The 27,889-nt window shown below is 42.3% G+C and overlaps 2 protein-coding genes across 8 annotated transcripts in view; one reads left to right on the top strand and one right to left on the bottom strand.

Annotated features, from left to right (window-relative positions):
* Positions 1–10,870, top strand: part of si:dkey-220o5.5 (actin filament-associated protein 1-like 2) — a 17,155-nt gene extending 6,285 nt beyond the window's left edge. Inside the window, exons 2-16 of the mRNA XM_026342450.1 lie at positions 69–203; positions 1,507–1,584; positions 1,766–1,827; positions 3,668–3,782; positions 3,873–4,099; positions 4,368–4,547; positions 4,623–4,700; positions 4,859–4,928; positions 5,021–5,256; positions 5,340–5,449; positions 5,621–5,738; positions 5,991–6,078; positions 6,385–6,551; positions 7,027–7,137; positions 8,376–10,870. Of these exons, the coding sequence (XP_026198235.1) occupies positions 69–203; positions 1,507–1,584; positions 1,766–1,827; positions 3,668–3,782; positions 3,873–4,099; positions 4,368–4,547; positions 4,623–4,700; positions 4,859–4,928; positions 5,021–5,256; positions 5,340–5,449; positions 5,621–5,738; positions 5,991–6,078; positions 6,385–6,551; positions 7,027–7,137; positions 8,376–8,402 (1,802 nt within the window). The 3' untranslated portion in view covers positions 8,403–10,870. The remainder of the gene's footprint in view (positions 1–68; positions 204–1,506; positions 1,585–1,765; positions 1,828–3,667; positions 3,783–3,872; positions 4,100–4,367; positions 4,548–4,622; positions 4,701–4,858; positions 4,929–5,020; positions 5,257–5,339; positions 5,450–5,620; positions 5,739–5,990; positions 6,079–6,384; positions 6,552–7,026; positions 7,138–8,375) is intronic.
* Positions 10,460–27,889, bottom strand: part of LOC113150080 (dematin) — a 19,528-nt gene continuing 2,098 nt past the window's right edge. For 2 of the 7 annotated variants that reach the window (XM_026342465.1, XM_026342466.1), the window contains exons 2-18: positions 20,521–20,575; positions 18,954–19,018; positions 18,010–18,044; positions 17,181–17,264; positions 16,934–17,062; positions 15,967–16,011; positions 15,669–15,855; positions 15,484–15,528; positions 15,145–15,297; positions 14,735–14,844; positions 14,532–14,637; positions 14,301–14,359; positions 14,178–14,220; positions 13,533–13,540; positions 13,369–13,425; positions 13,125–13,205; positions 10,460–12,835 (exon numbers count right to left, since the gene is read on the bottom strand). In XM_026342465.1, the coding sequence (XP_026198250.1) occupies positions 12,722–12,835; positions 13,125–13,205; positions 13,369–13,425; positions 13,533–13,540; positions 14,178–14,220; positions 14,301–14,359; positions 14,532–14,637; positions 14,735–14,844; positions 15,145–15,297; positions 15,484–15,528; positions 15,669–15,855; positions 15,967–16,011; positions 16,934–17,062; positions 17,181–17,264; positions 18,010–18,021 (1,233 nt within the window). In that variant the 5' untranslated portion in view covers positions 18,022–18,044; positions 18,954–19,018; positions 20,521–20,575 and the 3' untranslated portion in view covers positions 10,460–12,721. Of the gene's footprint in view, positions 12,884–13,124; positions 13,206–13,368; positions 13,426–13,532; positions 13,541–14,177; positions 14,221–14,300; positions 14,360–14,531; positions 14,638–14,734; positions 14,845–15,144; positions 15,298–15,483; positions 15,529–15,668; positions 15,856–15,966; positions 16,012–16,933; positions 17,063–17,180; positions 17,265–18,009; positions 18,045–18,646; positions 18,800–18,953; positions 19,019–20,520; positions 20,576–27,889 lie in introns of all 7 variants that reach the window. The other 5 variants (XM_026342467.1, XM_026342470.1, XM_026342468.1 and 2 more) reach the window with 5 other exon arrangements.

Here is a 27,889-nt window from a genome sequence, read left to right as displayed (position 1 = left end):
TCATGGAGTATTTCTAAAGTTGGGCCCAGCTGTTCACCTGTCTCTCTCTCTGTGTCTTTCTGTCTTAGTGCTGGCCAAGCTGATCTGGGACCTGCAGTCCTTTCTGTCTGTTCTGGACTCGGAGAACCTGAGTTACATCGCTCAGGCTCAAAAGAAATCCATCTCTGATCTGCTGTCCAAACTGCAAACACACGACACCCCGGGTAAGAATTCCTCAGCACTGCTTCTGTCATCTCACCTCTTTTTCTTCTCTATGTGTGAGTTTTAATATGAATTCTGTTGTTTTTATGTTTTTATCTTTGCAATAGAAGAGGTTAATGTGTGAACTAACTGTTCTTTTGTCAAAGTAAAAAGACACGTCACTCACGACAAGCAAAAACGCTCACAAAGAGGTAAAAAGTGTCCGACATAAAGCCGCAGTCGTACGTTTACTTACTGCTCACTCGTCGTGAACTTACAGTAAAAGTAATTTTACAGATGTCTTTGAACTGATCTTTTTTTGGGGCACAATGATCACACAACTTCTTTGACATCGTCAATAGCAGAAAACCCCAAGAATGTGGTTCACGGGGTTTGATTCATTTGGGGTTTGTGACATCAACACCCAGGGTCAAAAATAAACAGAGGTCACGCTGAGGTCAGGACGTTGGGTAAACCATTCTAGAATCCTGCTTCATCTATTCCACAACCAGCTTTGATGTGTGTTTGGGATCATTGTCCAACTGTGTCCACGTTTCTACTCGTAGCTGATGGTTTGAGGTTACGCTGAAGAATTCTGAGGTAATCCTCCTCCTCCATTATTCATCCACTCTGTGCAGAAAACAGTCCCAGAGCATGAAGCTCCCCCCACCGTGTTTAAAACTAATGCAGTACTCTGTTTTCGGGTTGAGTGCCTCAGTTTTACTCCTCCAATCAGCATTTGTCTCACTGACCACGAAACTTTTCCTCCATAATGTTTTTTGTGTCCAAGTGATCCACTACAAACTTTAGTTGAGCCTCAAAGTGCCAATTTTGGAGCAGGAGTTTCTTTCTCGGACGGCAGCCTTTCAGTCTGTGAAGACAGTGAGATTAGTGTTCCAGCAGTAATCAGTTCAAGGGAGACCTGAGACCGGAGCCATGAAGGATCCTGGGTTGGTTCTGACCATCTGAACCTCTGACAGACAGTTTGGGTTTTCTTGCAGATCTTGGAAAGTGGCTCCACCTCCAAATAACTTATATTTATGTTCAATTGTTTGATGTTGTTCTCACATGTGCATGGAGCAGAGAGGTTAGCAGCTGTAGTCCATCAGAACCACAGACAGGAAGCTAAGAGGCCTTTCAAAGTAGATAACCCAACATGAATGAATCGTTTTGAACCAGGTTTTCTTCTATTAAAGATTTATGTAATTAAATTACAGAAGTATTGTGAAGTCCAGAGTTTCCTTGAAGTTAATGAGAGAATGAAAACATCCCTTTGTGTCATAAATCCATCCATGGTGATAAATCTACTGTTTGTTGTGTTTTCAGTGGAAGATGCTGAGTACATGATCATGAGCTGTCCGGCATTGTCTCCTAGCAACGAGCTTGTAGACTCACCTGTCACAGGTACTCTGACACTGAGAAGATGTTTCCACCATGATGTGAAGTTAAAGTTAAACTCAACCAGTGTTGTAGGATAAAGCAGAATATCTGCAGTCATTACAAGTCTTAACTTTGTTGAACCTGCAGAAACTGTGTTTGGTTAATTACGAACAGTTTGAAATCAGAAGTCTGTTTGTTATTGCAGACAGGTTCCAGACCTCGGATCTGGTCTCAAAGCAGGATTCATTAGTCTGGCTGAGGAACGGGGTGAGTATCAACAGACAAGGTTGGATAAAAGTACATTTACTCAAGTACTGTATTTAGTTTTGAGCCACTCATACTTAACTTTGTACCGATATGAAGCCTTATTATCCATTAAACTCCTGTTTAGCTGCAGTAATGTTTAAAATAAGCTCCATCTACATCAGTAAAACACTACAAACACATTAATTAATGAAAAATAATAAGACAACAATGTATTTAAACATTTTTTCTGCAGTGACTTTACTTTTCAGACTTAAAAATACATTTTCCTGGTTATTCTTACATCCTCAAATAAGATTTGAGGAAAGCAGCACTTTCACTTGTTATTAAGTACTTTCATAATGTGCCATTAGTACTTTTATTTAAGTACAGGACCTGAGTACTTCCTCCTCCACCGATCAACACACAGCAGCAGTAAAATGCTGCTCACTCTGCTCTGAATGACAGACTCCAAACATTGTCGTACACAAACACTGCTCGTGTGTGTTTCTCTTCTTCTTGAGGTTAAAGAAAAGTGGTCGGGAGAAAAAAAAGGTTTTTCTGGATCCAGAAGTAGTAACAGAGGGAGAACTGGTCTGTGATGTGGGTCACTAATGACAGACTGAGTCCTCCTGAGGTTTGGGAGGAGACGGCCGGGTTACAGAGTGTGTTGGAGGGAGTGACAGGATGTTCACTGTTTACACATGAGGCCATCTCTCCTCTATCTGTCGTCCTATTGGCTGAGAGCTCTGCACAGGGAGGAAGTGGTCACTAATGGCAGCTGATTAGCATCTGGTCTACGTGATGAATGGATAGAAAAGAAACACACACACACACACACACACACACACACACACACACACACACACACACACACACACACACACACACACACACACACAGAACTGTGTACAGTACCACCACCCACACTCACCATTCCCCTTTAATTTAATTTAACCCTTAACTTTATCCTGAGGCACAGGTGGTACACAAGCACACAAACCTAATACTCAGAAGCAGAAATACCACTTCAATTCTGTACTTAAGTATTAAGCCCATGCTCTGAAATTTACTTGATAAAAAAAAAGTACAATTACTTTATTAAGTATTTAAACTATTTTATATTTAATGCTGTAATCCATAATAAAATATTACGTTTTTTTTGCTCAGTACAGGTGTATAACTAACAATGTACACCTGCTACTAATACTGCGCAGTATTAGTTAGGATACAACAAACAATATGTTGTTCTTCTACTGCAATGAAATAGAAATATATGACCACATCACACTGTAACTTTAGATGCTTTAACATGTTCAGTCATTGATTTCTGCAGCTAATTACTATAAATGCTACAAACAATGAAGTATAACCAAGTTAAATGAGATGAGATATAGAATAGAATAGAATGGAATAACTTTATTGTCATTGCACGCTGTACAACAAAATTAAAGTGCAATCATTTCGGTAAGATAACTCATACAAAACACCGAAAATAAGAGAACAGAGCCGCTGCGTCTATGCACGCCGCCATCTTCTAGTACTTACACAGCAATGAAAAAAAATGTGGATGCCGCCTCCTAAGAACTACGTTCCTATTCAACGGAACTTCAACTGTGATTATGGTGTTATGTTCCACTACATACAGATTAGTAACATTTAATTATTCTAAACTATAGTCAGCGACAGCAGAAACAACTGGTTCCTAACTATCATCCAAATAAGTGGAAAACAGAAAACATGCGGCTGTCGTTGGGTTACAGTTACAGTTTTGTATTACTGCAGTATAGTTGAATAAAACAGTAACTGTAAAAACTTTTTTTTTTAATTTGTGAAATTTATCTATAAACTTTGTTTATGTCAGAACCAGGGTCCTGCGGTGCCACCTCATCCTCCTGGGGGTCTAGGAGGAGATGATGAAGATACCTATGAAGAGGCAGAACCCTACGTACCTGCTGACACGACGGTGTCTAATACTGGTATAAACACACACACACACACACACACACACACACACACACACACACACACACACACACACACACACTAACAATGACGTTCCTCTGCAGAGAAGGCAGACTCAGACAGCAGCCACTACGAGTCGTACGGTGAGGAAGAGGACGATGATGAGGGTGAGGGGCTTGTGAAGGACAGAGCTCACTACATCCAGTGGAGCGCCTCCCAGCCCTGCCTACGTCCCATCCCTGAGTCCCGGCTCTGTGGTTACCTGTGGAGGAGGAAGTGGCTTGGACAGTGGACCAAACAGCTGTTCATCATCAGGAACAACGTGTTACTGGTGAGATGGAAAGTACTGCAAGCAAAGGTAGCATAAGAAATAAGCCAAGCTAGATCTCTGCGCCTTCAGGTAATGAATCAGGTGTCGTCATCTGAACATCAAACGACAAGTGACCTGGCAGAAATTCTGTCCAATATCAGGAGTCATAGAGTCAGGGCTTAAATTGAACAAAATCTGTACAGAGTCTGGCTTAGGGCAGATTTAACTTTGTGAGTCTTCACCTGTAACTCGTCTTAAATCTGTTTCCATCTCATTCTGTGTGCGTCAGTGTTATAAATGTGCTCAGGACCTGCTGCCTCAGCTGGAGCTGAGCCTGCACGGCTGTCAGCTCGCCTACAAGTCCAAGAGCAGCAGGAAGATCCAGCACCAGCTCAAACTGGTCCTGCTGGGCTCTGAGACACTGGTGCTGGGATACAACAGCTTCCAGCAGGCTGACGAGTGGAGGAAGGTAGGTCACACTTACACACACACACACACTTCTGTACTTTAAAGTAGTGTTATATATGTTTGTGTGTGTGTCCAGGTGATAGAGGAGGTGAGTGTTGGAGGTGAAGCGGAGTCATCGTCTCTGATCCGATCAGACCGGCCGCTATCCTGCAGGGTGAGAGACTCCAACTGAGTTCTCTTTAGCCTAAACATAAACCGTGTTCCAACCTGAACCGTAAAACCAAGTCCTAATGCTCAACCAGCCCCCTGAAGTGTCTCATTAAGAGAACAGCCTCCTTATTAAGTTCCTGATCATTTTGTCTCTTCCTTCAGTCCAGTACAGTCCCGACCGACTCTGAGGATGAGAAACCTTCACTTCGCTGCAGCCTCGACACAGACAAAGGTACAAAGGATCTGGACACATCACTGTCCTACTGTCTACAGAGTGACCTGACCCGGATCTTCTTGACTGATGATTCTGATTCTTCCCGACAGGTTTCCTGAATGTGCTGATGAACTGTCAGTGGCAGAGTTTGGCGTGTCAGGTGGAGTCCGGCGTCCTCAACATGTTCGCAGATGAGGAGAAGGACGAGAGAGGGGAGGTGAAGAGGGAGCGATCCCCTCAGTACACCGTCCAGCTCAGGGGGTGCGAGGTCAGAGCTGGACCCGACACCCACCACTCCTTCAGGATCACACTGAGCATGCTCGGTGACCAGGTCGCTGTGCTGGAGGTGGGAGTCCGTCAGAAAACGACACCTTGTTCATTAAACTCATTCACACAGTCGTGTCCTCACTCGTCCCTTTCGTCCTTCAGGTCAGTAGTTCAGAGGAAAAGGAGCGATGGATGGAGCTGCTGCAGGACGGAGCTGCCAATCACAGTCACCATGACAACAGCACACAGGAGCACAAAGGTGGAGCTCTCAGGTGAGGGCGGGGTTTATTTAGACAGCCACTCAAGAAACCAGCTGTCCACTGTCCACTGTCCACACTGCTTCACTCCCATCAGTTAAAATCAAGGGAAACTAATTCAGACAGTTTGTTGACGGGTTTTGGGGAAACTCTGATCCAACCCTTTATTTTTCTTTCCCTCCTCAGTGGGCTGCAGACTCGGAGGTTTCCCACCTCCAACACCTACATGGACGACCCCTTCCACGTGAGAGAGACAGGCAGAGACCAGATCATCTACTCCAACACCTCCATACTGGAGCACATGGTGAGACTCCAGTCTCAGGAGAGATGTGAACAAGGGTTTGATCTGAGGTCCTGGGTCCAAGTAGAGAAGATGGTGCTGACTCTAAACTACAACTCACTTTATCTTTTTATTAACGGGCCCTGACTAATTCAGGGGATCCGGTATCAGACTTAATTGTACAGTAGCCCGTCCCCCTGTCCACAGAGGAAAGTTCGGACTAGTCCAGGTTATTTTATCTGTGATAAAACTTTTTAATCTGCGTTTGTTTTTCAGCTCCGCAGCTCTGACGAGGCAGTCCGCTGCAGCTCGGTACCGTCCAGAGACTCAGTGACCTACAGCAACACGGTCTTCAGCGGCCACAGTGAGCAGAACATTTATACAGGAGGATTATTCTGATAGGAACCTGAGCAATAAGTTAAAGATAAAGTTCAGAGGAGGAAATCAGTGATGAATAGAAGACATTAGCCAACCAAAGTAAAAACTGCATCAATGAAGGTGTGAAGGATGAAGGAATCGGATTAATATTATCAGCTGTGGTCCTGACGGTCCAATCAGTGAGACACCACCTGTGATGAAGGGGTTTCTAGAAAACTGCTCTCACTCTGGAACAATTTCTACATCATCGAGTTTAAATTAGAGACTGATCTTGTCTTTTTGAATGTTCCAGATAAGAAGGTGGCTGAAGTGGAGCGCGGAGTTCAGAAGCTGGAGCTGACCGGGAAGAGGACGGTCCAGCTGAGGGCGGGCTCTGAGATCAATCTGGCATCTGCTGGGAAGCAAAACAAACGCACCTCTTTTAGACAGTCGCTGGCCGTCTGCACTGAGCGCGCTCAGGTGAGAAAATCAGTCCACATGATGGACACAACCAATAGAAACGGATCAGACCGATCAGGTTCTGATGGGAAAAGGCAACATGCAGGAAATCAGAATCAGATCAGCTCATTTAGACAGAACAAGAATAGGAATAATTATTTTATGTTATTGACATTTGCACCATTTTATACCTCAGACAGCAACAAACTTATTTTAAGAATCCGCTGATTATCTTCTGCTCATCAAAATAATTGAAAATGTGTTAAAATGAATGAAAGAAAAAAGAAAAAACTTGCCCACTTACTTTTCTCTTTTCCCCTGATCGGCTCTTCCTGTATCTTAATTATTAAAATTTTGGTGGAGTAGAGTTTTAAATAGCATAAAATCTATTTCACAGTACTTAGTTAATGTGCTTCCCACCACTGCTCCAGTCACTGGTTTCACTAGTTTCACTGGTTTGGTTTTGGGTAACCTGTGCTGCTCTCTGCTGGTCCAGGCAGGTTTCCTGAACCCTCTGCTGCGACGGACAGCCTCGGCTAAAAACACTCTGAGACGAGCTCCGTCAGCGCTGTTCATCGAACACGGGAAGGTTTTCCAGAGGAGGAAGGTGAGAGTCCCACAAACACAGAGTCCAGAATCCCACAAACACAGAGTCCAGAATCCCACAAACACAGAGTCCCACAAACACAGAGTCCAGAATCCCACAAACACAGGTCCAGAACCACAACACAGAGTCCAGAATCCAATCACAACACAGAGTCCAGATCCCACAAACCAGAATCCCACAAAACGAGTCCAGATCCCACAGAAAACACGAGTCCAGATCCCACAAACACAGAGTCCAGATCCCAAAACGAGTCCACAAGAACAACAGAGTGAAAAAAAACACAGAGTCCAGAATCCCACAAACACAGAGTCCAGAATCCCACAAACACAGAGTCCAGAATCCCACAAACACAGAGTCCCACAAACACAGAGTCCAGAATCCCACAAACACAGAGTCCAGAATCCCACAAACACAGAGTCCCACAAACACAGAGTCCAGAATCCCACAAACACAGAGTCCAGAATCCCACAAACACAGAGTCCAGAATCCCACAAACACAGAGTCCAGAATCCCACAAACACAGAGTCCAGAATCCCACAAACACAGAGTCCAGAATCCCACAAACACAGAGTCCAGAATCCCACAAACACAGAGTCCCAGAAACACAGAGTCCAGAATCCCACAAACACAGAGTCCCACAAACACAGAGTCCAGAATCCCACAAACACAGAGTCCCACAAACACAGAGTCCCACAAACACAGAGTCCAGAATCCCACAAACACAGAGTCCCACAAACACAGAGTCCCAGTGTTAGTACTACTGTTGTCAGTTTGTTAACACCCCGTTTACACTGAGTCTAAATCCAACTTATTAGTTGAACTGGACAGAATTTTCTAAAGAGCTCTTTCTGTTATACGGACGTACTTTACTCTCTAGTCATAGTACTCTTCATGCAGAGCAGCCTATTCAACTTCAGTGAATCTAATACTAGTAGTTTACAATAAGTCACTGAATTATTAATGAGAAATGAAAATAAATTCTAATGATTCAACTGTATTTTCTTTTGACTGTTCAGACATAGTGAACTAAAAGTACGATATTTGCCTCTGAACTGTAGTAAAGTCTGAGATGAAGTAGCAGTAAATGGAAATACCTCCACTCTGTACTCGAATACTATATTTATGAATAATTCAGATCTAATCTTTATTATTTGTGGACTAAATAATGAACTAGTTTTGTTTGTTTGTGTGTCTTTGATTCATTTTACCTGCTGTGTTACTGTCGACTGATTTCTCAGGAGTGGGAAACCAAAGCTGCTGCTTGACGACCGACATTTACAGCGTCAGGATGTGAAGTGGAATTATCACCACTTTCTGATGTGGAGTGACTGTGTTGGAGTCTCGAACGACCCTGAACAACAGTGACTCAGCCTCCTCCTCCAACCTCCACCGAGCTTTTTCATTTTCATGTGAAACACTTGACTTTTTCATAAAATAACCAAACACAGTTCATCCAGCTACAGACTGTACACAACGGACTGTATGAGGTACTGAAACCTTGTTCTGCCTCATCGTTAGATACTCCAGTGTGTTACTGGACCAAAGGAAACATTACGGGGTTCACATGAAGAAATCAAGCGTCACAAACCAACAGAAACCAGCACGTTCAGATACTGAGGCTTCCACTTAGTGTTGGTACAAGACGTAACAAGACAGGAAACACCCATTTTATCTTTTAACCTAATCTAACCCTGATGCTTTATTAATTCTAACGCAGCTGAATTCAATCAGAGTCAGACTGTGCTGCTGATGTTGGGATGAAGAAAGAGGAAAATGTATGAAGAGCATGACACATTTTGACATTTGACTCATTTTCAAAGAAAGAAGTTTCTAACCAGCAGTAAAATCAGTGTTGGGTCTGTTTTGTGTAGTTTTTGTTGAATCCCACTGTGCTGTGCTGTGTAAATTTGTGGTATAAGTGAATTAGTTTTTCTGTATTTGTTTAACACTATGTTATCTGCACCGTGTTACATACTGTATATGACACTAATACGTATCCTTATTGTTCATTACCACGACCTTCACCTTTATATTTACTGTGTTTTGTATTCATGGGAAAGTCTCTTTGTCAGATTTTGACTAAACACTGATTTGCAAATTTATAGTTTTACATTTTATTGTGAAGGTTTCAATATTTCACTGAATATAATGAGATTGATTTCCAACAAAACTCAGTTATAACTCTTTCAAATTTCAACACAAAGATGAGAAACCCATTTTTACACTTTCTAAAAACATCGGTATCTCAGGTAACTCGTCCATAAATCGGCCTGCAAATCACAGAAAAAGACGCTCCTCATTATCTGCAAAACTTCACTAAGAATTATTAGTTTTAAAGTTTTCTTCAGTATGAAAATATTCTACTGACAGTTTTGGGAACATAAATCAGTTTTCTGCAAACAGGAGCTTCTAGTATCTAATTCGGCACAAATTTAATGCTGTCAAATAGAAGCCACAGTCAAAAAAGGAACGACCACAAATTCAGATCTGGACTGTTTCACCCACGACGCAGTGCGCGCCCAGACTCAGACTCACCTGCACGAAGGTCTGAGTCCGGCATCAAATCCTCCTTAATGTGATCAGTGTCCAGCCTCGGTACCACTCAGCAAACCTTCATCACAGCGGATCAGAGGCTTGTGGCATATTTAGCCAAAGCACCTGCGGGTCAGGTAAAATCACAGGTGTGTTTGATGTTTAGTCCCCGGATGGTGAATAAACGTTAATGTTTTATTTATGCAGGCGGAGGTAATTCTAATATTAATATTAACAACCAGCGTTTACAAACTAACCTAGACCAGGACCAGGTGTGACCAACAGTGTTTCCACAGGAAACGACAGAAACACATTCTATCAGAATAAAATAAAAAAGAAATAAATAAACAAAAAGGTCAAAAACAGAAGTCTGTTCTCAGCCTCTGTTTAGGATTTATTGAGTTTTGATGAGTTTTATTCACGTTTGTTTCACTTTGGTTTTATCTTTAGAAACACTGGACACTTTTTCTATTTATTATTATTATTATTGGATTTTTGCAGAACAAAAATCTCTTTTGCCAATTTGATGACGTCAGAACCAAAAAGCTGTTGTTATACCACTGTATAAACAAGGCGACCACATGACTTCATCTCACCATCAGTGAGCCTCCAGTTTATGATCTGAACTCTCAAAACAGGATAACGAATAATTCAGACACTTGTTTTGATATTTTTAGAAATCCCAATCGATCACACGTTCACTGACGTGTTTGATGTCGTAGATTGAAGGAACCAGAAGTGCCAACATGCTGTTTTAGTGTTCAGTGCAGCAGAGAAAGTTTCCTCAAAGCAAATAGAAACGCTCTTTATTGTAACTCATGGTTAATCATTCACGTCACCATTCATCTGTTACATCACCTGCATCCAGATATGAAAACAACAACAACAAGAATTATTCTTATATTGTCATTCAGTGGTTCAGTATGTACAGCAGCGGAGCGGCTTCACACGTGGGGGCGTCATCGTCAGTGAGTCTGACCTTTGACCTTAGTGTCAAGAGTCCAAAGAAACAGAGCAGGTCAAACTTTTAAGTGCTTGTGTCGTTACTTAAATATATTTAAATATAAATATGACATCATCAGCATTGTGACATCATGCTTTCTATTATCAGACACGCCGACAGTGACGCGCCTCCACGAAGTCGCCCCGCCTGATAAAATAAGTGAACAAAAACAGAATAAAACACTTTAAATGTAAACAACAATCTTTGTGTCGTCATGGTGTTAATCACGTCAACCCAAGTCAACCAATGAGAAACAGCGTCAGAATCATTCCTCAACTAATGAAAGAGAAAGAAAAGGGGAAATCCTCTCAACGTAAAGTGACCAATGCTCGCTCTTCATCCAGTTTTGCTGTTTTTCTGTATTTTTATTTTATTTTTTATTGTTGCACAGATACAGGAAGCGTGCGGTGGTGGCGCTGTGTGTTGCAGGACTAGGACCCGTGTGTGATTCGTGAATTTGTGTCTACAGAGCTGTTGGAGCTGCATATTAACTTACACACTGCTCCTTTAAACAGCTGATTCAGTCCTTTAAACAGCTGATTCAGTCCTTTAAACAGCTGATTCAGTCCACAGTTGATTTAGTTTTATTGCAGTTCAGATTCAGATTGAACTCATCCCTGTGTGTGGAGATCAGATAAGATGCTGGTGGACGTTATTAGTCTGCAGATTTACTGTGTGTCAGTGTGTTCGTGATGAAGACGCTCATCAGTTCAGCTCGTCCAGTGATTTCCCATCATTCCTCTGTCGTCTTTAGGTTCAGTAAAGTCCACAAACACGAGTCCGTTTTCATGTCTCTCTCTTCGTGTTTGATATAATCCACTTTTTAAAATGACTTCACATGTGTAAGATTTTAATAACAAACATGCCACTTCTCTATGTAGGTTAAAAAATAGCTGCACATCATTTGGTCACTAAGCAACATATTCAACACTAAATGTCTGATTGGACAAACCAGAGCCGTGTGGAGACAGACAACAACCAAACTGTGTCTCTGCTCTAAACTCTGGGTTTAAAGGTTTCTATTGTTCCACACTGCAAACATCTCTCAGTACGTGTCTTTGTAGATAAACGGGGCAGTGGCTTCTGCTGAGCAAGAAGAGCAAACGAGGAGGAGACGGTTTGATCGATGGCAGCTGAACTTCCACTAAAAGCAGCAGGTGTGAAGTGTGTCCACATAGTTTGGGTCATATAGTCTAAGCAGACGTTAAGACTCTTGAAAACGTTTTGTTTAAATGTCTGAATGGACTTATTTCACCTGGATAAACCTGTAGCAGGACTGTGGCTGCTTCTTCCTTCATGCCACAGATCCAGATGCTGAACAGAGTCGCTGTCAGCTGGATGTGACATCGATGACTTCACTCTGACACCATCAAACCGCCTCCGTGTTTTTCTTTTTCGGCGCCTTCGCTGTGACATCATAGGTGGCTAAGCCAATAGGAACGATCCTTTTTTAAAGATCGTCAGCGTCAGGTCTGTGCTGAGAATCCGCAGGAATGTTGGTTTAATGCCCGACTGCAGCTGGAGGCTCGATAACTAAATATTTCCCTCACTTATTACTATTAAATATTAAAATATATCTGAGTCAGAACAAACGGCAGAAACAGCGTCGTGATAAATACTGTCTCAGCGTGTTTAGACGTTTAGCATTAACTTCATTTCCCAGAATTCCACCACTACAGCTGAGCTTCACACATGATAAGCAGATTAACTGTCAGGTGCAGACTCCGGCTGATCTGAAACCTCCTCCCTTCACAGATCCAGACCAGAGGACTGAATGTGGAAACAAACCCGCTGCTTGTCTGAAAATCTCCTCCACTCTGTATTTTAATGACCTTTAACAGACATTGTGAGACTGGAGCTTATTTTATGAGCAGCTGTGAAACAGGTGACGTGCAGGTGAAGTGAATCTACACGCTGCGTATCCTCTGCTGCAGCTGTGTGTGTGTGTGTGTGTGTTCGTGTGTGTGTAGGGGTGTTTGTGCTGTTAATAATGACGTCCGTGGTTTCAGGATCCTGGCAGTGAAACAGGAAGAGCAGGTCTGAGCAGCGTCAGAAGAGACAGACCTTCTTCTTCACGTTGTTCCTCTTCCACAGAGAGAGGCGGTCGAACTCCTCGATCGTCATCCCGAAAACACTGAAGAACTCCTCCTGAGACAGGTGTCGCTGCAGGAGCGAGACACAAGAGAGGTCAGTGGCTGGAGGTCAAAGTCTCTGCACACAGAGCACAACTGGTTTTACTCATAAGTGGAAATATCAACGAGTATCTGCAGCTAAATTCACTCCAGAAAACAGCTTGAAAATAAAACTATATCAAATCAGCTTCATCTGCTGATCGAGGTCGGATCACATTCCCAACAGGGAAGGTTCTTAAAAAGTCTTACATTCAACAGATCTTTTTAGTTCCTAAAAAAGGCTTAAAATGATGACTCAAATATAACCCACAACGTTTTACCTCCAGTCTGGTTCTGTCCACACCAGGAGGCAGTTTGCTGCGTCCTCTGTGAGTCACCACCAGCATCTCGTACGGGTAAATCTGCAGATGTCACTCGTTTTAGTAAGAGGATTATTCCACGATATCTCTCTAAAACATGAAACCAAACCTACAGTCCGTGCACTAAATCCTCCACTAGATGTGAATGAGAACGTGATAAACTGTAACTCTCTAATCATTATAAAAACAAACACGGGGCTGTCACCTTATGCTCCAACATGCTGGGGAGGGAGTTTCCTCTGTCCATCCTGGAGTCTCCGTTCTGACACACACACACACACACACACACATCAGATCACATTAGCATCAATAACACAGTCACACTCACGGATGTTCGTACATTTCTGCACATGAAGAGTCGGGATTTACCTGAAGAGCTGCAGACAGAGGAGGAAAAAAGAGACAGAAACGTTAACGAAAACCTGCAGCAGGTGAAGAGAACGGTGTAAAAACATGAAATATGATGCAGGAGTTTTTACTGGAAAGGTTCCTCTGAATTCACAAAACATTATCTGGTATTTGGTTGTTAATTACTAGAAAGGTTTCCACAGATGGCATAAAGGGACGTTGAAAAGGCAGACATCAAGACATCAATATTATCAAGTTAGCACAAATATGTTTGAGTCTTTTCTATTATTATTGTAAAATAAAGAGTTTAGATGAAGTCAACTTTTCCACTGGCTGTGATTCTGCAAATAAAGGAGCTTTAATTTTCATTCATGCAGATGTGAGATCAATAATCTGTAGTTAAATCATAAAGTCCAACTTAAAGGGCGCTTACACACTTTTCTGAAGCTTCCACTTGTTTCACACATCGTGACATCAACAGATTCTGGATGTGACACGTCTGATATCTACTAACATGCATGTACATCACACAGAGACTTGTTTTCCAATTTAAGTCTTTGAGTAGCAAAGATTTTATATTCTTACCACGAGTTCTTCATAAAGTTACAGAAATTAAGAATCTTCACAGTGAGATGTTCTGAATCAGGTGTTGAAAGATTAATTTACCTGCAGGAGTTTTGTCGGAGGAGCTGAACTCTGCCGACTGGAGCTGGAAACAAACACAAACATTTAAATCATCACTGACGTCTTCAAACTGCGACTGAACGTTTCGTGTTCAGTGATACTCACCCTGGACAGGCCCGTCTTAGAGGCCGCTGGGAAATACACGGACTTAGAGATGTGGGAGCCTGGAGGGACGAGAACGGATTGAAAATAAAGATCGAAGTGAAAATTAATTTATTAACCATCACACAAATGTTTTCACACGTGGAAATAAAACATTCACTCAAGATAAAAACTAGTTTTTTCACTGGAAAACTAATGATCATCCAGCAGATTTTACTGTTGGTGTTTCTTTACCCGTGTTTTGGCTGCGGTCCGGCAGGGAACGGGTCTTCCTCCTCAGAGGAGCTGCCGTCTTCCCCAGCTCCTCCTTCAGGATGATTTTTCCCAGATTGGACTGAATCTGAGGGAAGAAAGTCGAACTCAGCAACTGACAGTGTTTGTGTTTGTGTAGATTAAATTAAATATGAAATGAGTTGAGTCACATCCGAGTCTCTGACCTTGTTCAGTTCCTGTTTCTGAAGCGCTCGGAGTCCCCACACTTCATCATCCAGCTCTCCATCCTCCTCCTCATCTTCATCCTTCTGCTCCTTCTTCCTCCACTCCTTCTCTGGAGAGAGGAGACAGGAGATAAGGAGAGGAAACAAGGAGAGGAGAGAGGAAACATGGTAAGTGGAGAAAAAGAAGAAAGGAAAGGAGAGAGGAATCAAGGAGAGGAAAAAAGAAACATGGTGAGGAGAGAGGAAGTAAGAGGAGAGGAATCAAGGACATGAGGCAGGAAATGAGGTGATGAAACAAAGATTTTTAAAAAATACAGGGAGGTAGGTAAGGAGAGAAAAGAAATAGAAAAGAAAGGAGAAGGAAAGGAAAGGAAACTAGTTAAGGAAATGAGTGTGTGTTCAGGTCGTACCAATCACAGCCAGGGAGGGGGGGCAGGGCCAGAACTCGGTCTCTATCTTGCTGGGCTGGTTCGGGTCTGGAGGCTGAGCTGCTGGAAACTTTGACGACTCGATGATCAGATCCTCGATGTGTTTCCCCTGAGGAACCGAAGGCGACGACAGGTCTGCACACACACACACACACACACACACACACACACACACACACACACACACACCCTTCAGTTCTGTAACTGGACACATGGTGGCGCTGTGGTTACAATAGTTAAATAGTGGAAACTCTTCAACACGGCTTTTCACAAAAAAAGAGGTGTTTCTATTATTTTGTCCAGACTCAGGTGCGTCTGTACCTTGTTTGTAGATCGGAGGCTTCTTGTAGATGTTGGTGCCGTTTTCTGGAACAAAAAAAAAAGAAGCAGGATGTTAGAAAAACAGATGTTTGATTCATCCAGCTGTGAAAAAACAGATGTTCTCCAACAACGTTCTCTCTGGATTCAGGTGAAACCAGGAGGAAGGAGACTAAGTGGGTTCTGACCGGGCCTGTGGAAGTGCTGCACGGCGCTCTTGGTACCAGAGACGTGTGTGGTGGGTGTGTTTGGAGCGTTTGGTGTGTGTGGCGTCGACGGTGTGTGTGAGCTGTGCGTTCTGCTGCTGGTCTGGATGGTGGAACTAGGAGAGGATCCTCCAGGAGACCGGTTCTCCAGCCAGTCCTTAGGCAGGTTCTGGAAACACAGGAGCACAGGAGAAATGTTGGAAGACGACTAACGGAGAACAACTCCACATTCACAACATGTTTATGTTCAGGTTCAGGTGAGGGGGGGGGGCGGTCTTACCTCAGGAGAGGGAGGAGGAGAGATGGAGCGAGGAGACAAGGACCTCTGCAAGGAAGGAACAAAAATAGATGAAAGAATAATAAAAATAGAATCAGAGAACAAAGTAGAAACACAAACACACAACTGTCGACTTCAGTGATTTTAAAACCCACGTCTGTTTACAATGATGAGTTCAAGTGAGGTCGTAACTTACAGCGTCACACAGAAAAGTGGTTGTTGTAAAACATAAACTAGAGAAATAAGTTTAATTAATATAGCGCTATACTACATACAGTATATTATCCAACACACAGAAAGGCTGTGCAGCTTGTCCCCGTTGTCTTCTTGTTGTTGCACACACACCGTCTCAGCTGTGGTAACGAGCTGTCTGATCTCTACACAGCAGATTGATGTCTCATGTTGCAGCCAGACTCCGAGTTAACCAACCGGCAAACTAACCCACTGTCAGACCAGCCACAGCTGCTGCTTTTATCCAAAGTCATTTACAGTGAACAGACACACAAACAAGGACGTGAGGTTCAGGGACTGGTCCGAGGACACTTTGACATGTGGATCAGAGAAGCCAGAGATGATGATGGACAACCTGCTTTAACCTCCTGAGCCACATTAAAAGAAGCTGAATTAGCTGTTTGCAGCTACTGTTTGTGGTGTAACAGTGAAGGTTCAGTCTCACTGAAAACTTAAAATCATGATGATTTTAGGGAAGTTCTTCAGCTTCAAAGGATCTTTTATGTAATTTAATAATGACGGATCGTAGATAACAAAGGGCTAAATCACAAAACGTGTGTGTTTACGTTAAACACAAGTTAAACTACAATCATTTCCTGCTGTTTCAACTTCAGAACAGTTGCATGCTCCTCTCAGCTTCACCTCAGTATTGGTGCCACACACACACTTTATAATAAATACTGTATATTCTGCAGCTTCACCAGACTCCTGCTTTACAACACCACATTTTAAAAATCACCTCCAGGGGGCTGTAGCTGTAGTGCGGCTGGTAGATCATCAGGTCTGGTCTCTCTATATCCAGGATGGCTTTGTCTCTAGGTAACGCTGCCAAGTCCTTATAACCGATGATGCCGTCCTCCACTCTGGCCTGTGGGGGGAGGAGAAGGGAGAAGGGGGAGGGACGAGAGGGGCGCACAGATTACAGATTACTGTCTCAAGATTAATCTGAAGGATAATAGAACTTGATCTGTGAGTGTGTGTCTCACCACGATGGCGGCAGCAGGGGATCCTGGGATGCTGGAACCTCTCAGTGATAACACACTCCCTGGAGACGTCTGAGCCAGCTGCTGCTAACACACGCACACACACACAGGTCAGAGGTCAAACACAATTGATATTCAGCCAATGGAAGAGAAATTCAGATAATGAAAGAATCGATGAGGATCAATTAGGCTCCTGCTCAGGACAACGAGGCCAAGTGTTCAGGTTTCTATTGGCTGTTAACAATTCTTGATAAAAAGCTGATTAAATGTCCACAAAGACACAAAAACAGACACACAGAGACGTAAAATGAGCCAAAAAGGCCTTAAACAACCACAGAGAGATCACAAAGACATGTGAAGTGACAGCAAACAAAAAAAAAAACACATTAAGGCCAGAAGAAACTAAAACAGCCACACAGAGACGAAAAATAACGACAGAGACACAAGAAGATCAGAACGTCTGTAGCTCGTAGCTCCAACCACACAGAAGCTGTCACCAGCCCTGCAGCGTTTTACTGTCTTTCAGCTGCTAGTTTTTGTTTCGTATCTCCTGTTTTTAACTATTTCAAAGGTTCTAACTGAACTGAGCAAAGCGTCTGCATTAATATCTCATCATCTGTCCCCAGGTTCAGTGCAGCTCTGTTCTTATAGGGATTAAACAGCTGCAGTGAGGTTTCTGTCACTAGTGTCTGACGCTTAAATAAGAAAGAAACATGTGAAAACATGACTAACAGTTATGTTTTTAATTAAGATGCAGCTTAATAAAACCAGTGATTCAGTATCTTAGTTGGAGCGTCCAGCGCCTCAGACGTGAAGTTAACGTTGTGTTTACCTTTGGCATCATACTGACGGCTGATGGGTCAGTTCCTGAGGGAGACACAGACACAACATGGCTTCATACAACATACACCGTACGTATTGTATAAGACTGAGGCGAAGAACAGTTTGTAGTTTGTGAGTCTACGGAAAAACTGAAATGTGCTGCAGAGGTTTTCTGTGATGGACAGCTGCTGAACCAGAACCTTACTCAAACCAGGGTTGAGTCAACTACAGCAGAGGACAACACTCTGGAAACCACACGACCCTGTGGTCATCAGAGTCTGAATAACAATACAACATTTGGTCCAGAGGTGTAACAAACATCCAGAGAGCTCTGGAACAGGTTTCATCAAGGAGGTCTCTGTACATCGCTGTTTTCATCTTCGATCCTGACTTGTCTGAATTTCCCACAGGTGGAATTCAATCAGAAACTTCTCACTGACGATCAGTGAAAACAGGATGTACCACAGCTCATTTTGAAGTGTTGTGACAAAAACAGTGAATATTTATATATATATATGTGATTTTTAAATTTTTTATTTTTAATAAATAGAGGTTTTTAAGAACTAAACATGATGTTGGACGCTTCTCTATAATGTGGACACATGTGGCTCTGACTCTAGAGGAAACGGACAACAACAAAGATTTACCTGAACGATGAACTGTTTCTTTGTCCGGTTATTGTGTTCTTGTACATTAACACAACTCTCGGTACACTCGGCTCTGCTGCAGCTGCTGTGCTGCCAGTTCTGCATTGTCTGATGTGACCGACCGACACAAAGGGATCATTCCAGAGTCCACAGCTTTGTCCATCACATATAAACACACATGGAAGTCTGGGTAACATGCGGTCAGTGACGGGAAAAGTCCTGCACGCTCAGTCTGTGTGTGTGTGTGTGTGTGTGAGTGTGTGTGTGTGTGTGTGTGTGTGTGTGTGTGTGTGTGTGTGTGTGTTACCTCAGGGAGAGTAAGGGATCATGTCTGTTCTGTTTGTGTTTGAGGCTCCGCGGCCTGATCAGCACCTGAAACACACACAAACTCAAAGTGTGAAGTTTTCAAACTGAACTGAACAAATAAAAGACCAAATGTCGTTGATGCCGTCGATTCTGTATATTTGTCCTAAAACTCTCCAGCTAACATCAGGTGCTGCATCAGCTCATCGTGGTGGACCAGATTCTACCCGGTTCAGATTTTCTGCTTCTGATCAGATGCTGGTCTGTGACCTGCCCCCCCCCCCCACCTCGCTCCTCTAGTATTGATCTCGGCTGGTTTCTGGTGTCGCTGACACTGAATAATTCATGTGTAATCGTGTGGTTGACGGTCACTGGGAGCTGTGGACGAACAGACTGGAGAGATTTGTGGTGTCCGTCACACTAAAGTCTTGTTAACAGTGTGATTATGGTGCGTTCAAGTCAAATGGAAATTACAGAAAAGTACAGTGACAGAGGAAACTAAAAGCTTGTTGGGAACATCAGTGTTGATCCCACCACCTCTCACATGTCGAGCAGTGTCTGTATCACCTGAGCTAATTCCCCCATGTTCTTTTTTTGGAGCGCAAGGACATATATTCTAGGCCTGGGTGGGGTCCTGGGGCTCTTTTGCAGATGAAAAGTGCACACCTGATGAGGTGGCCAAGTGGTTAAGGCAACAGACTGCTAACTTATTGTGCTCTGCACGCGTGTGTTCAAATCCCATCCTCGTTGTCTCCTGACCTTTAGTTGTCACATCTTGATTTCTATCGAGCGTCAACATCAAAATAAGAAATAAGGCTAAAAACTAACGTTTGACTTATAAAGTGTTGTTGAGATGTGTTCAGGCTGAGTCACAGTGTATTTAATGTACTGGTTCTGACAACACAGACTCCATCACAACAAGAAGTTTTATCCAGGACATCAACTGGGTCTGGTTGAACATTTCCTGTAATGTGACGTCATACAACAACACTCTACATTAGAAAACCATATTCCTGGGGGATTCTTTTATAATATGAAAACAGTTTTTGCCAAAGATGAATCAGTTGCTGTGAAAACTTCAGAGTCGTGTCTGTTAGTGCTACAAACCTTTGTGCAGAGGTCTAATAAATGTGAAAACCAGTGAGTTTGTGGTTGGAAGATGTAACCTGATGAGACCCAATCCTAGTTTGGTTTCAAATAATCAAATGAGAGCGTGACAGAGCAGAGTAAGAGGATGTTTCATTGTATTAACGTCAAAGCTGAATGGAAAATTAAAATGGAGAAACCCTTAAAAGGCAGCTCTGCCCGTCTCTGGAGGGAGTTAGATTACAGTGTGACGTGACGACGTGATCAATAATCTGATCAATAAGTTAAAAGAATCAAGTCTCAGCTCTTTGGAGTCGGTCACATGAAACCACACAGAGCAGAGACAGTGGCGGATCATTAAAATCAAACGGAAACACGAGGAATGAAATCTAAAAACTCTGGTTTACAAACTGATCAGACGTTCTGCAGAACGTACAAAACTAAAACGCTGCTAAAAGTGTTTAAATATGAGAAAGGTGACTTACGTGCTCACAGTCGGTCGATTTCCTTCAGTACAGCTCAGATTTCTCTGCTCTCAGTCTGGAAACACAGAAAATAAAAAATAAAGTATGAAACCAAACAGAGAGCGTCACGGTGTGACCTGAGTTCACTTCCACCTCTGACAGATAAGAGGACAAACATACGGGGGCTTAAAAGTGTCACAGCAAATAAGAATAAATAAATGCAAACAAAGTAGATGTTCAACAATAATAAATGTTAAAACCTATAAGATTTTCAAAAATACATATCTGTGCAAATATATTTATTTATAAATAAATTATTATTATTATTTACACATTTATTCTTGTCTACATTTACTAAATAACTGCAGAAATGCATAATTGTAAAAATGAATAGACGTGGTAATCACTAAAGTGGACATGCACCTATTTATTCACTTATTTCCACTTACATGAACTTCTATATATATTGATTTCTACATTTATTTATTAATAATATCAGTAAATAAAACAGAATTTCTGTAATGTAGCAAAGTAGAAATAGAAAACCTTGTAATAAAAAATGTAGAACTGCTGTAGATTTATAGTCTGTGTCACTTTGTGGCCTCCGTACAGAGAAGCTGTGAGAAAATGGAAAACAAACAGGCTTCTTCTCCAGATTTATGTGCACAGCCGACAGGTGAGCTGAGTCCTGATCAGTCCAGGTGAAGGTGCTGCACAGAGGAGGAGCTGGACTAAAAATAGAAAGACTGACGACTGGTTCGTGTGTCAGGGAGGATTTAACAGCCACATGCAGACCGGTTCCTCTGATGTTCAACGGACTCTGTTAGAATCCGTAGATATTTGAATGGACACAGATGGAGTCGCCCTCCTCCTGTTTTCTCTGTTCAACATCCCACACCGATGCTCTGCGTCTATTTTCAGATTCAGGTTTTATTTCCAGTTAGTTGATGCTGTTGCTAAGCGATGGTGTTGGCAGGAAACCGACTGCAGGAGTTTCATGTGAAAATAAAATCAGCTCCAAAATAAAATGAAAAAACGAACACAGGAAAACTGCCTGTGAAACGTGTTTAGAGACGAGAGCTTCTGGATTTTACAGGAATCAAATGAACCTTTGACCTGCTACCTGACAACAACAACACATCTAATATAACCGAGAATCTCCACAGACACAATCTACGATCTCTAATGTCTCCAACCTGGCAACTTTGAAAAATGACGTTCCTACACAACTAAACTTCAACTGTCATTTACTTATCAAGTAACTTATCGAAGAGGTGCTGTGTGTAGTTTAGCTGATAAAAACTCAGATGTTGATTCAGTTTAACAGTAAATAAACCGTACGTATGTATTTACATGTTTTCCTCAGCTAAACCCAACATCAACGAGACTCAGGTTTTTCATTCCAAAGCTGCGTTTTCAGTATAGAACTAAACCAGAACGATCACGGTCATCGTTCATGTGAGCAGCTGAATCAAATGTCTCTTTGTGACTGATTGTTGTTCTGTGGCAGCAGATTTGACTCTGTGTTTGTGCAGGGACGGGACATACAGTAATACATGATGATGTTGCTAGGTTACCACTCACTGCCGTCCAATCAGCTGCAGAAACACTGGAGACACAAAAACGGAGATGCTGCACTAAAACAGACCACCCACCATCAGACCACCCCGACACGGGGGACAGGGTCCACATTATACTGCACTGACTTTTTAAAATAGATTTAATTATTAAGTAAATCACTAAGATCTTTAAATGGGAGCATTTTGTTTGTTTAGATTTTCAAACAGCTGATTTAATCACTTTAGACTTTTTACTATGATACAGCCTCATTTACTATATTATATATTGTTTTGTATTATTACTTGTAGAATAATATAAATAATAGGAAACACACAGTGCAACAAAAAGCACAATAAATACCTCTGAACTGCAACAGGACAGTACAAGTACCTCAAAATGTATACTTAAATGCAGTACTAAATGTACTTGTACTGTTACTTTCCTGACTTTCCTGCTGCTCTGACTTCGGTGAGGACGTGTTACTTCACTAATCCGGTTTCCTGGTTTCCTGCTGGTTTTGTGTGTGAAGAAGCAGAAAGTGAAAGTGTTTTTTCACAGTTTGGAAGTTATAGTAAAGACATAGTTTAATGAAGAGACACTAAATGATCCAACAGAGAGGGATCAACCACAAAAAGCTAAATTATCATAAAACATAAATAACAACTGAAAACAGCAACAAAATGACAACAAACCCAAACACACACAAAGATTTCTCCTAATGTGTGAGAATAAAAAGTGAAAGTCAGTGAATTAGGAGTGACGTACATGGATCCTGTCACTCAAACGTCATTTACTGATTATTTCTATCAGCTAATCAGGAGAGACTTCTGTCATCATTTGACCATTTTCTGTAAACGTAGTAAACATTAGGTGATGAGTTTAAGAGCTGCAGATATAAAATGAACAGACTTTTCCAGCCGGCGTCTCCTCGTCTCCTTGTGTGTGAGAGACGTCAGTTGTCTCGTTAATAATCCCAGAGCATGTGTTAGTACCGGTCACTGCATCTTTACAAACACAGGTCCTGAGAATGTGCAGACCTTACAGTGGTCAGAGATTTATGACTGACACACTCTCACACACACACACACACACACACACTAAATGAAGGCCTTACTCACTCACTGTATGTGTGCAAACAACAATCACCAAACATGGACTGAAATCTTTAAACGTTTAACGCAGACCTCATATGTACGAGACTCTGTGAACGCCACGTCACACAGAGATTTCTGATCATTAGAACAGTGAAAACGTGAACTGTCACACAACTGTCCTCAGAGTAGTAGACCACAAAAAACACTTCATAACCTGATATCACTCTGAATTCAGACCATCACCTTCATCATTAGTAGACAAATGTGCTTTACAACCTTTAACTCACTCATTAATAACGGTGTAACGATTTTCCCAATTGGACTTGTTTGTTTTAATGACCTACCCTCTGTACTGTCCCTGAATGCATCATAACACAGATGACCTACACTTTGTACTGTTCTTGAACACAGCGCACTAGAGCAGCAGCTGACAAACAGCTCTCTAGGCTGTTACCTCGTTAAGGTAGATTTTTAATTGCTAACATTGGTCCCAGCTGCTGCTCAGTGGGGTTGTTTGATTTTCTATATAACTCTGTGTACAGTTCTATTTTATAAGTCTTAAACCTTAAACACTGTAAAGAGCCTTGAGATGACTCCTGTGGTGGGTGATATCTGACTGAGACAGGAGTTCAGGAACTGTGGTCACTGAGCCACACATGAATAAAACGGTTCAGGACTTCATCATGAGAGAGGAGGGACGTCTGCAGCTGGTTTGGTGCTGACTCGAGACAGAGGACGTATATGTTGCACCATGGACGTTCTGAAAGTGTCTCTCTGATGTTTGCATGGTTCTGTTTAGTCTGTTTGTCTTCTGTGTCCATGTTTGTTGGTCACATGCCTCTTTCTGGTTATTTTTATTATTACTTTTAATGTTGTGCTGATTTTTATTCCTTGTTTTTGTTTTTCTGCGTGTTTCCTGTCGTCTAATGAAGCTCCCTCCCTCAGGGGTCTGAGACCTCAGTCAGTGTGTTGGGGAAGTCGTCCATGCAGGTTAATGCTGTAGCACATAAATGTAATTTCTTGTGAGCCTCACAGCGATAATGTCCAAGCGTCGTCTTCAGGTTCAGAGCTGCGTTACATAAAGCAGATCATCCTGCTGCAGCTCCGGCTGTCTTTCTGTCTCAGAGGCTTTGCTGAGTCGTGATGCAGAAAAATGTAAAAGACGTTGACGCCTGAAGCTGTAAGTGGGTCAGAAAGTGAAAAGTGCTGAGTCACAGCTTCACGTTCGCAGCTTCAAACGTTCTCCTCTGCAACATTTTCTCCATCTTCTGTGAGACGATGATGATGATGAGGAGGAACAGGGTGATTAACACGAGCACTGACGACTGAACACATCAAAAAGAAAGAAAGAAGGGAAGGATCCCACAAAAACCAGCAGCTGCTGCCACATCTGGAGTCTGGATCCACTTAATGTTTCTTAAAAAGCTGCTGATGCTGCGAGATGCTCCGAATGACCCGTGTTCAAAAAGCATCAGTGTCTCTCTAGAAATCAGTTTGTCCTGGACACGTTCTTACAGCACTAGATTATCTTCTGCTGCACTGTTGGTGAAACAGGCTCCAGCTGCAGCAACAATGATGAAAATGATAATTTCATCATGATTTGAATAATTAATTAATAGGATATTAGGGACATTAGTTAATTAGATAATTGTAATATAAAGCTGGCAACGTTTTCTGGTAAGACATTTGTCATTAAAGGTTTTATTAGTGGTTAAATTATCTGAACAAATCCTCTATACGACAACTTTTGGGTGAGGTCACACAAATTCTCCATTTGTAATCAGCCAACCTCAAAGTTAATCATAACACTAATTAAATGTTCTAGAATTATCTATAATTATCTGTCAGGTCTGCCGTTATACATTATGTGTTTCTAAATGGATTTTGGTCCCGATGTTCTTTTACAGGAAAAACAATTCCCCTTAATTTCAAGTGATGAAAAGATGTTGAACCTGACAACAAATTAAATTAAGTTTCCAAATCCCAAATTGTCCCAGTGAGTTTTAAAATCTGTACAACAACCACATGCTCTGTCTTTGTCTGTCAACCCGTTAGTGGGGGAAAAGAAGAAACGCGAAAACACCACAGAGTGTTCAGAGCTCAGATGTGATCTATAAAACATTGGCATGCTATTTATAAGTGATTAATAAATCCATTAATTAATTAAACCCTTTATAAACTGTATCTTATTAAAAAGCCACATTCAAACCAAACTTCATCTATTTTTCTTGCTTTTATCACCTGCAGTCTGTGCTGAAGACACATGGTCTCAAATTTATTGTGCAGCTCAGCAGCGAGTGATAATCAACTGTCTGCAGAGACAAGGAGTCCTGGTCCCCCCACAGAGTCCTGATCTCACCGTCAGTCTGAGATCACATGACCACACAACGTGTATACGGAGTACTTTTACTTCAGCAGAGGTCTGAGGACTTCCTCAACACTGAAGACTGTAAACAGGACTGAGTTCTCCAACATGGCCGCCTGCCACGGAGAGCTGTTCAGTGTGTGTGTGTGTGTGTCAGTGTGTGTGTGTCAGTGTGTGTGTGTGTGTGTGTGTGTGTGTGTGTGTGTGTGTGTGTGTGTGTGTGTCAGTGTGTGTGTGTGTGTGCTGGCAGCCTCTTATCTCAGCTCACACAGACGTGACCACACCCAGTCAACTTCGTTTAGGAAACGGCTGCTGTCATTGGCTGATGCTGATGACATCACAGCCTCTTTACGTTTCCACGGTGAAGTTGTGATTGAAGGGAGTTCAACTGTTTCCTATCATGTTTCCTTGTTCTTTCCTTACCACCTTATTTCCTTCCTTAGAGCCTTTGTTTCGTTGCAAGTTTCTCCTGCCCTTTTTGCATCCTTCTTTCCTTCCTTCCTTTCCTCTCAAATCGTCTTCTTTCCTTATTCATATTTCCTTGCTCCATTCCATTCCTTTCTCTACCTTATTTCTCCTCTCTGCTTGTCTATTTTTTCCTCCTTTCCTTGCGTTGCTACCTCACCTCCTTGCTTAATTTCCAATCTTTCCTTTCCTTACTTTACCTTTATTAATGTTTATTACCATTTTTTCTCCCAGACTTCTTCGTTTCCTTCCTTTCGTTTCCTTCCTTCTGTCCTTCCTTCCTCTCCTACGACTCTAAGCTGCAGCTCACTGAGGCTCTGCTATCACAGAGGAAGGTGTTGTTCTGAATAAAGCTCGTCCATCTGTCGTATCAGCACAAATACAAGAGCTGCTCAACTTAAAATTCCTGCAGTGATGGCGAGCGGACGCCTGCAGCCAAAACAACAGTACAAGCCACCCCCCACCCCCGCCCCCACCATTACCACCATGTGCTCCATCAGCTCCACCGCTGGCTGTGCCCATGGCCTCATTCCTGCAGCATCAACAACCCCCCTCAGCCCCCTCCAGACCCCCTGCTGCACCCGGAGATAAGAGCCGTGGCCTCTGTCTGCTGCTGGATTCTAGTCATTAAAGGAACATTCTGCTGTTTTACAACCTGAGGATTAAACTCACACGAGTGCACAGTACACGGGGGCAGAGGTCGGCAGTGCTGGAGGTTGATGTAAAGTACGTTTACTTGAAATTTGAGGATTTCAATGCACTCATGTGACGGCTTCACTTTTACTTTTATTATTGATCAGTCTGCTGACACCACGGTGATGCCTTCAAATGTCTTTTTTTAATTGGACACTTAAAACAGCTCAAAAGAAAAACATCATTTTTGCTCAAAATTCTGTTTCAACTATTGTTTTTCTGCTGATCGATTCATCGAATTCTTATTTAAGTTTATTTAACGCAGTGGTTCTTTTCTAACAGTCTCACAACTAGAACACGTTAATCAGATAAAATTACAGGGAGTTACACTCAATCACTGTCATGATCTCGAACATGGGAGAAGCTGAAGTGAGATAATGTTCTTTGGTCGCTCCATTAGTCATGAAAGATGCGTCATTAGTGTAATCTCATTTGGAGTTCTGCTCAGTTCAGTTGTTTCCTCTGCAAATAAAAAGACATCAGTCAGTTTTAGCCCAGTGTCACTGAAACTGATGTCGTGTTCCTGTAAAATACGACTTCATGGGTCATTTGTAGCAGCAGCAAAAAGCTCTTACGTTGGACACAACTGGACACCGAGCAGGCTGACATTAACCATTATAAAAAGATTTTCTGTGAATGAATTCTTGATATTTTTGGTGCATTAATCAGCCGCTTCCAAACAGAGACGTTGTTTTTCTATTTCTGCTGCAGTAGAGTCTCAGTGGAGCGAAGTTTCTATTGTATAATATGAGAGAAGATGACTCATGTGTCCACAAATAGAGGTTAGTGCCCACGCAGCACGGCGAGGAGTTCAGGGACTGCACGAGTAATCAACGTCACAAAGTGAGAACTCTGGATCGGGTTTTACAGAACCACTCTGAGATCTGAATTTGGACTCCAAGTGTAAAGGTTTGGCCACATCTGGTTAGACACAGACCAGATCAGTGATCCAGATGTATTTTCGTTCTTAAATGTTCCTGTAAAGTCGGACGTACAGAGAGAAGCTACAGCCAAAGATGGATTAAAAGAAACTGAGACCAGACTTTAACAGAGACACAAAACAAATATATGTAAACCTAACTAGACAGACCTGGACCTAACTAGACAGACCTGGACCTAACTAGACAGACCTGGACCTAACTAGACAGACCTGGACCTAGTAGAGTCCTGACTTTAACACCAACGGCTGTAAACATGTAGTTTATATTATTAT

Source organism: Anabas testudineus, chromosome 9 (assembly GCF_900324465.2).
Source record: "Anabas testudineus chromosome 9, fAnaTes1.2, whole genome shotgun sequence".
In the NCBI taxonomy this organism is placed as follows: Eukaryota; Metazoa; Chordata; class Actinopteri; order Anabantiformes; family Anabantidae; genus Anabas; species Anabas testudineus.
The sequence above is the reverse complement of the archived record's forward strand: the minus strand, read 5'-3'. Positions and strand labels throughout refer to the sequence as shown.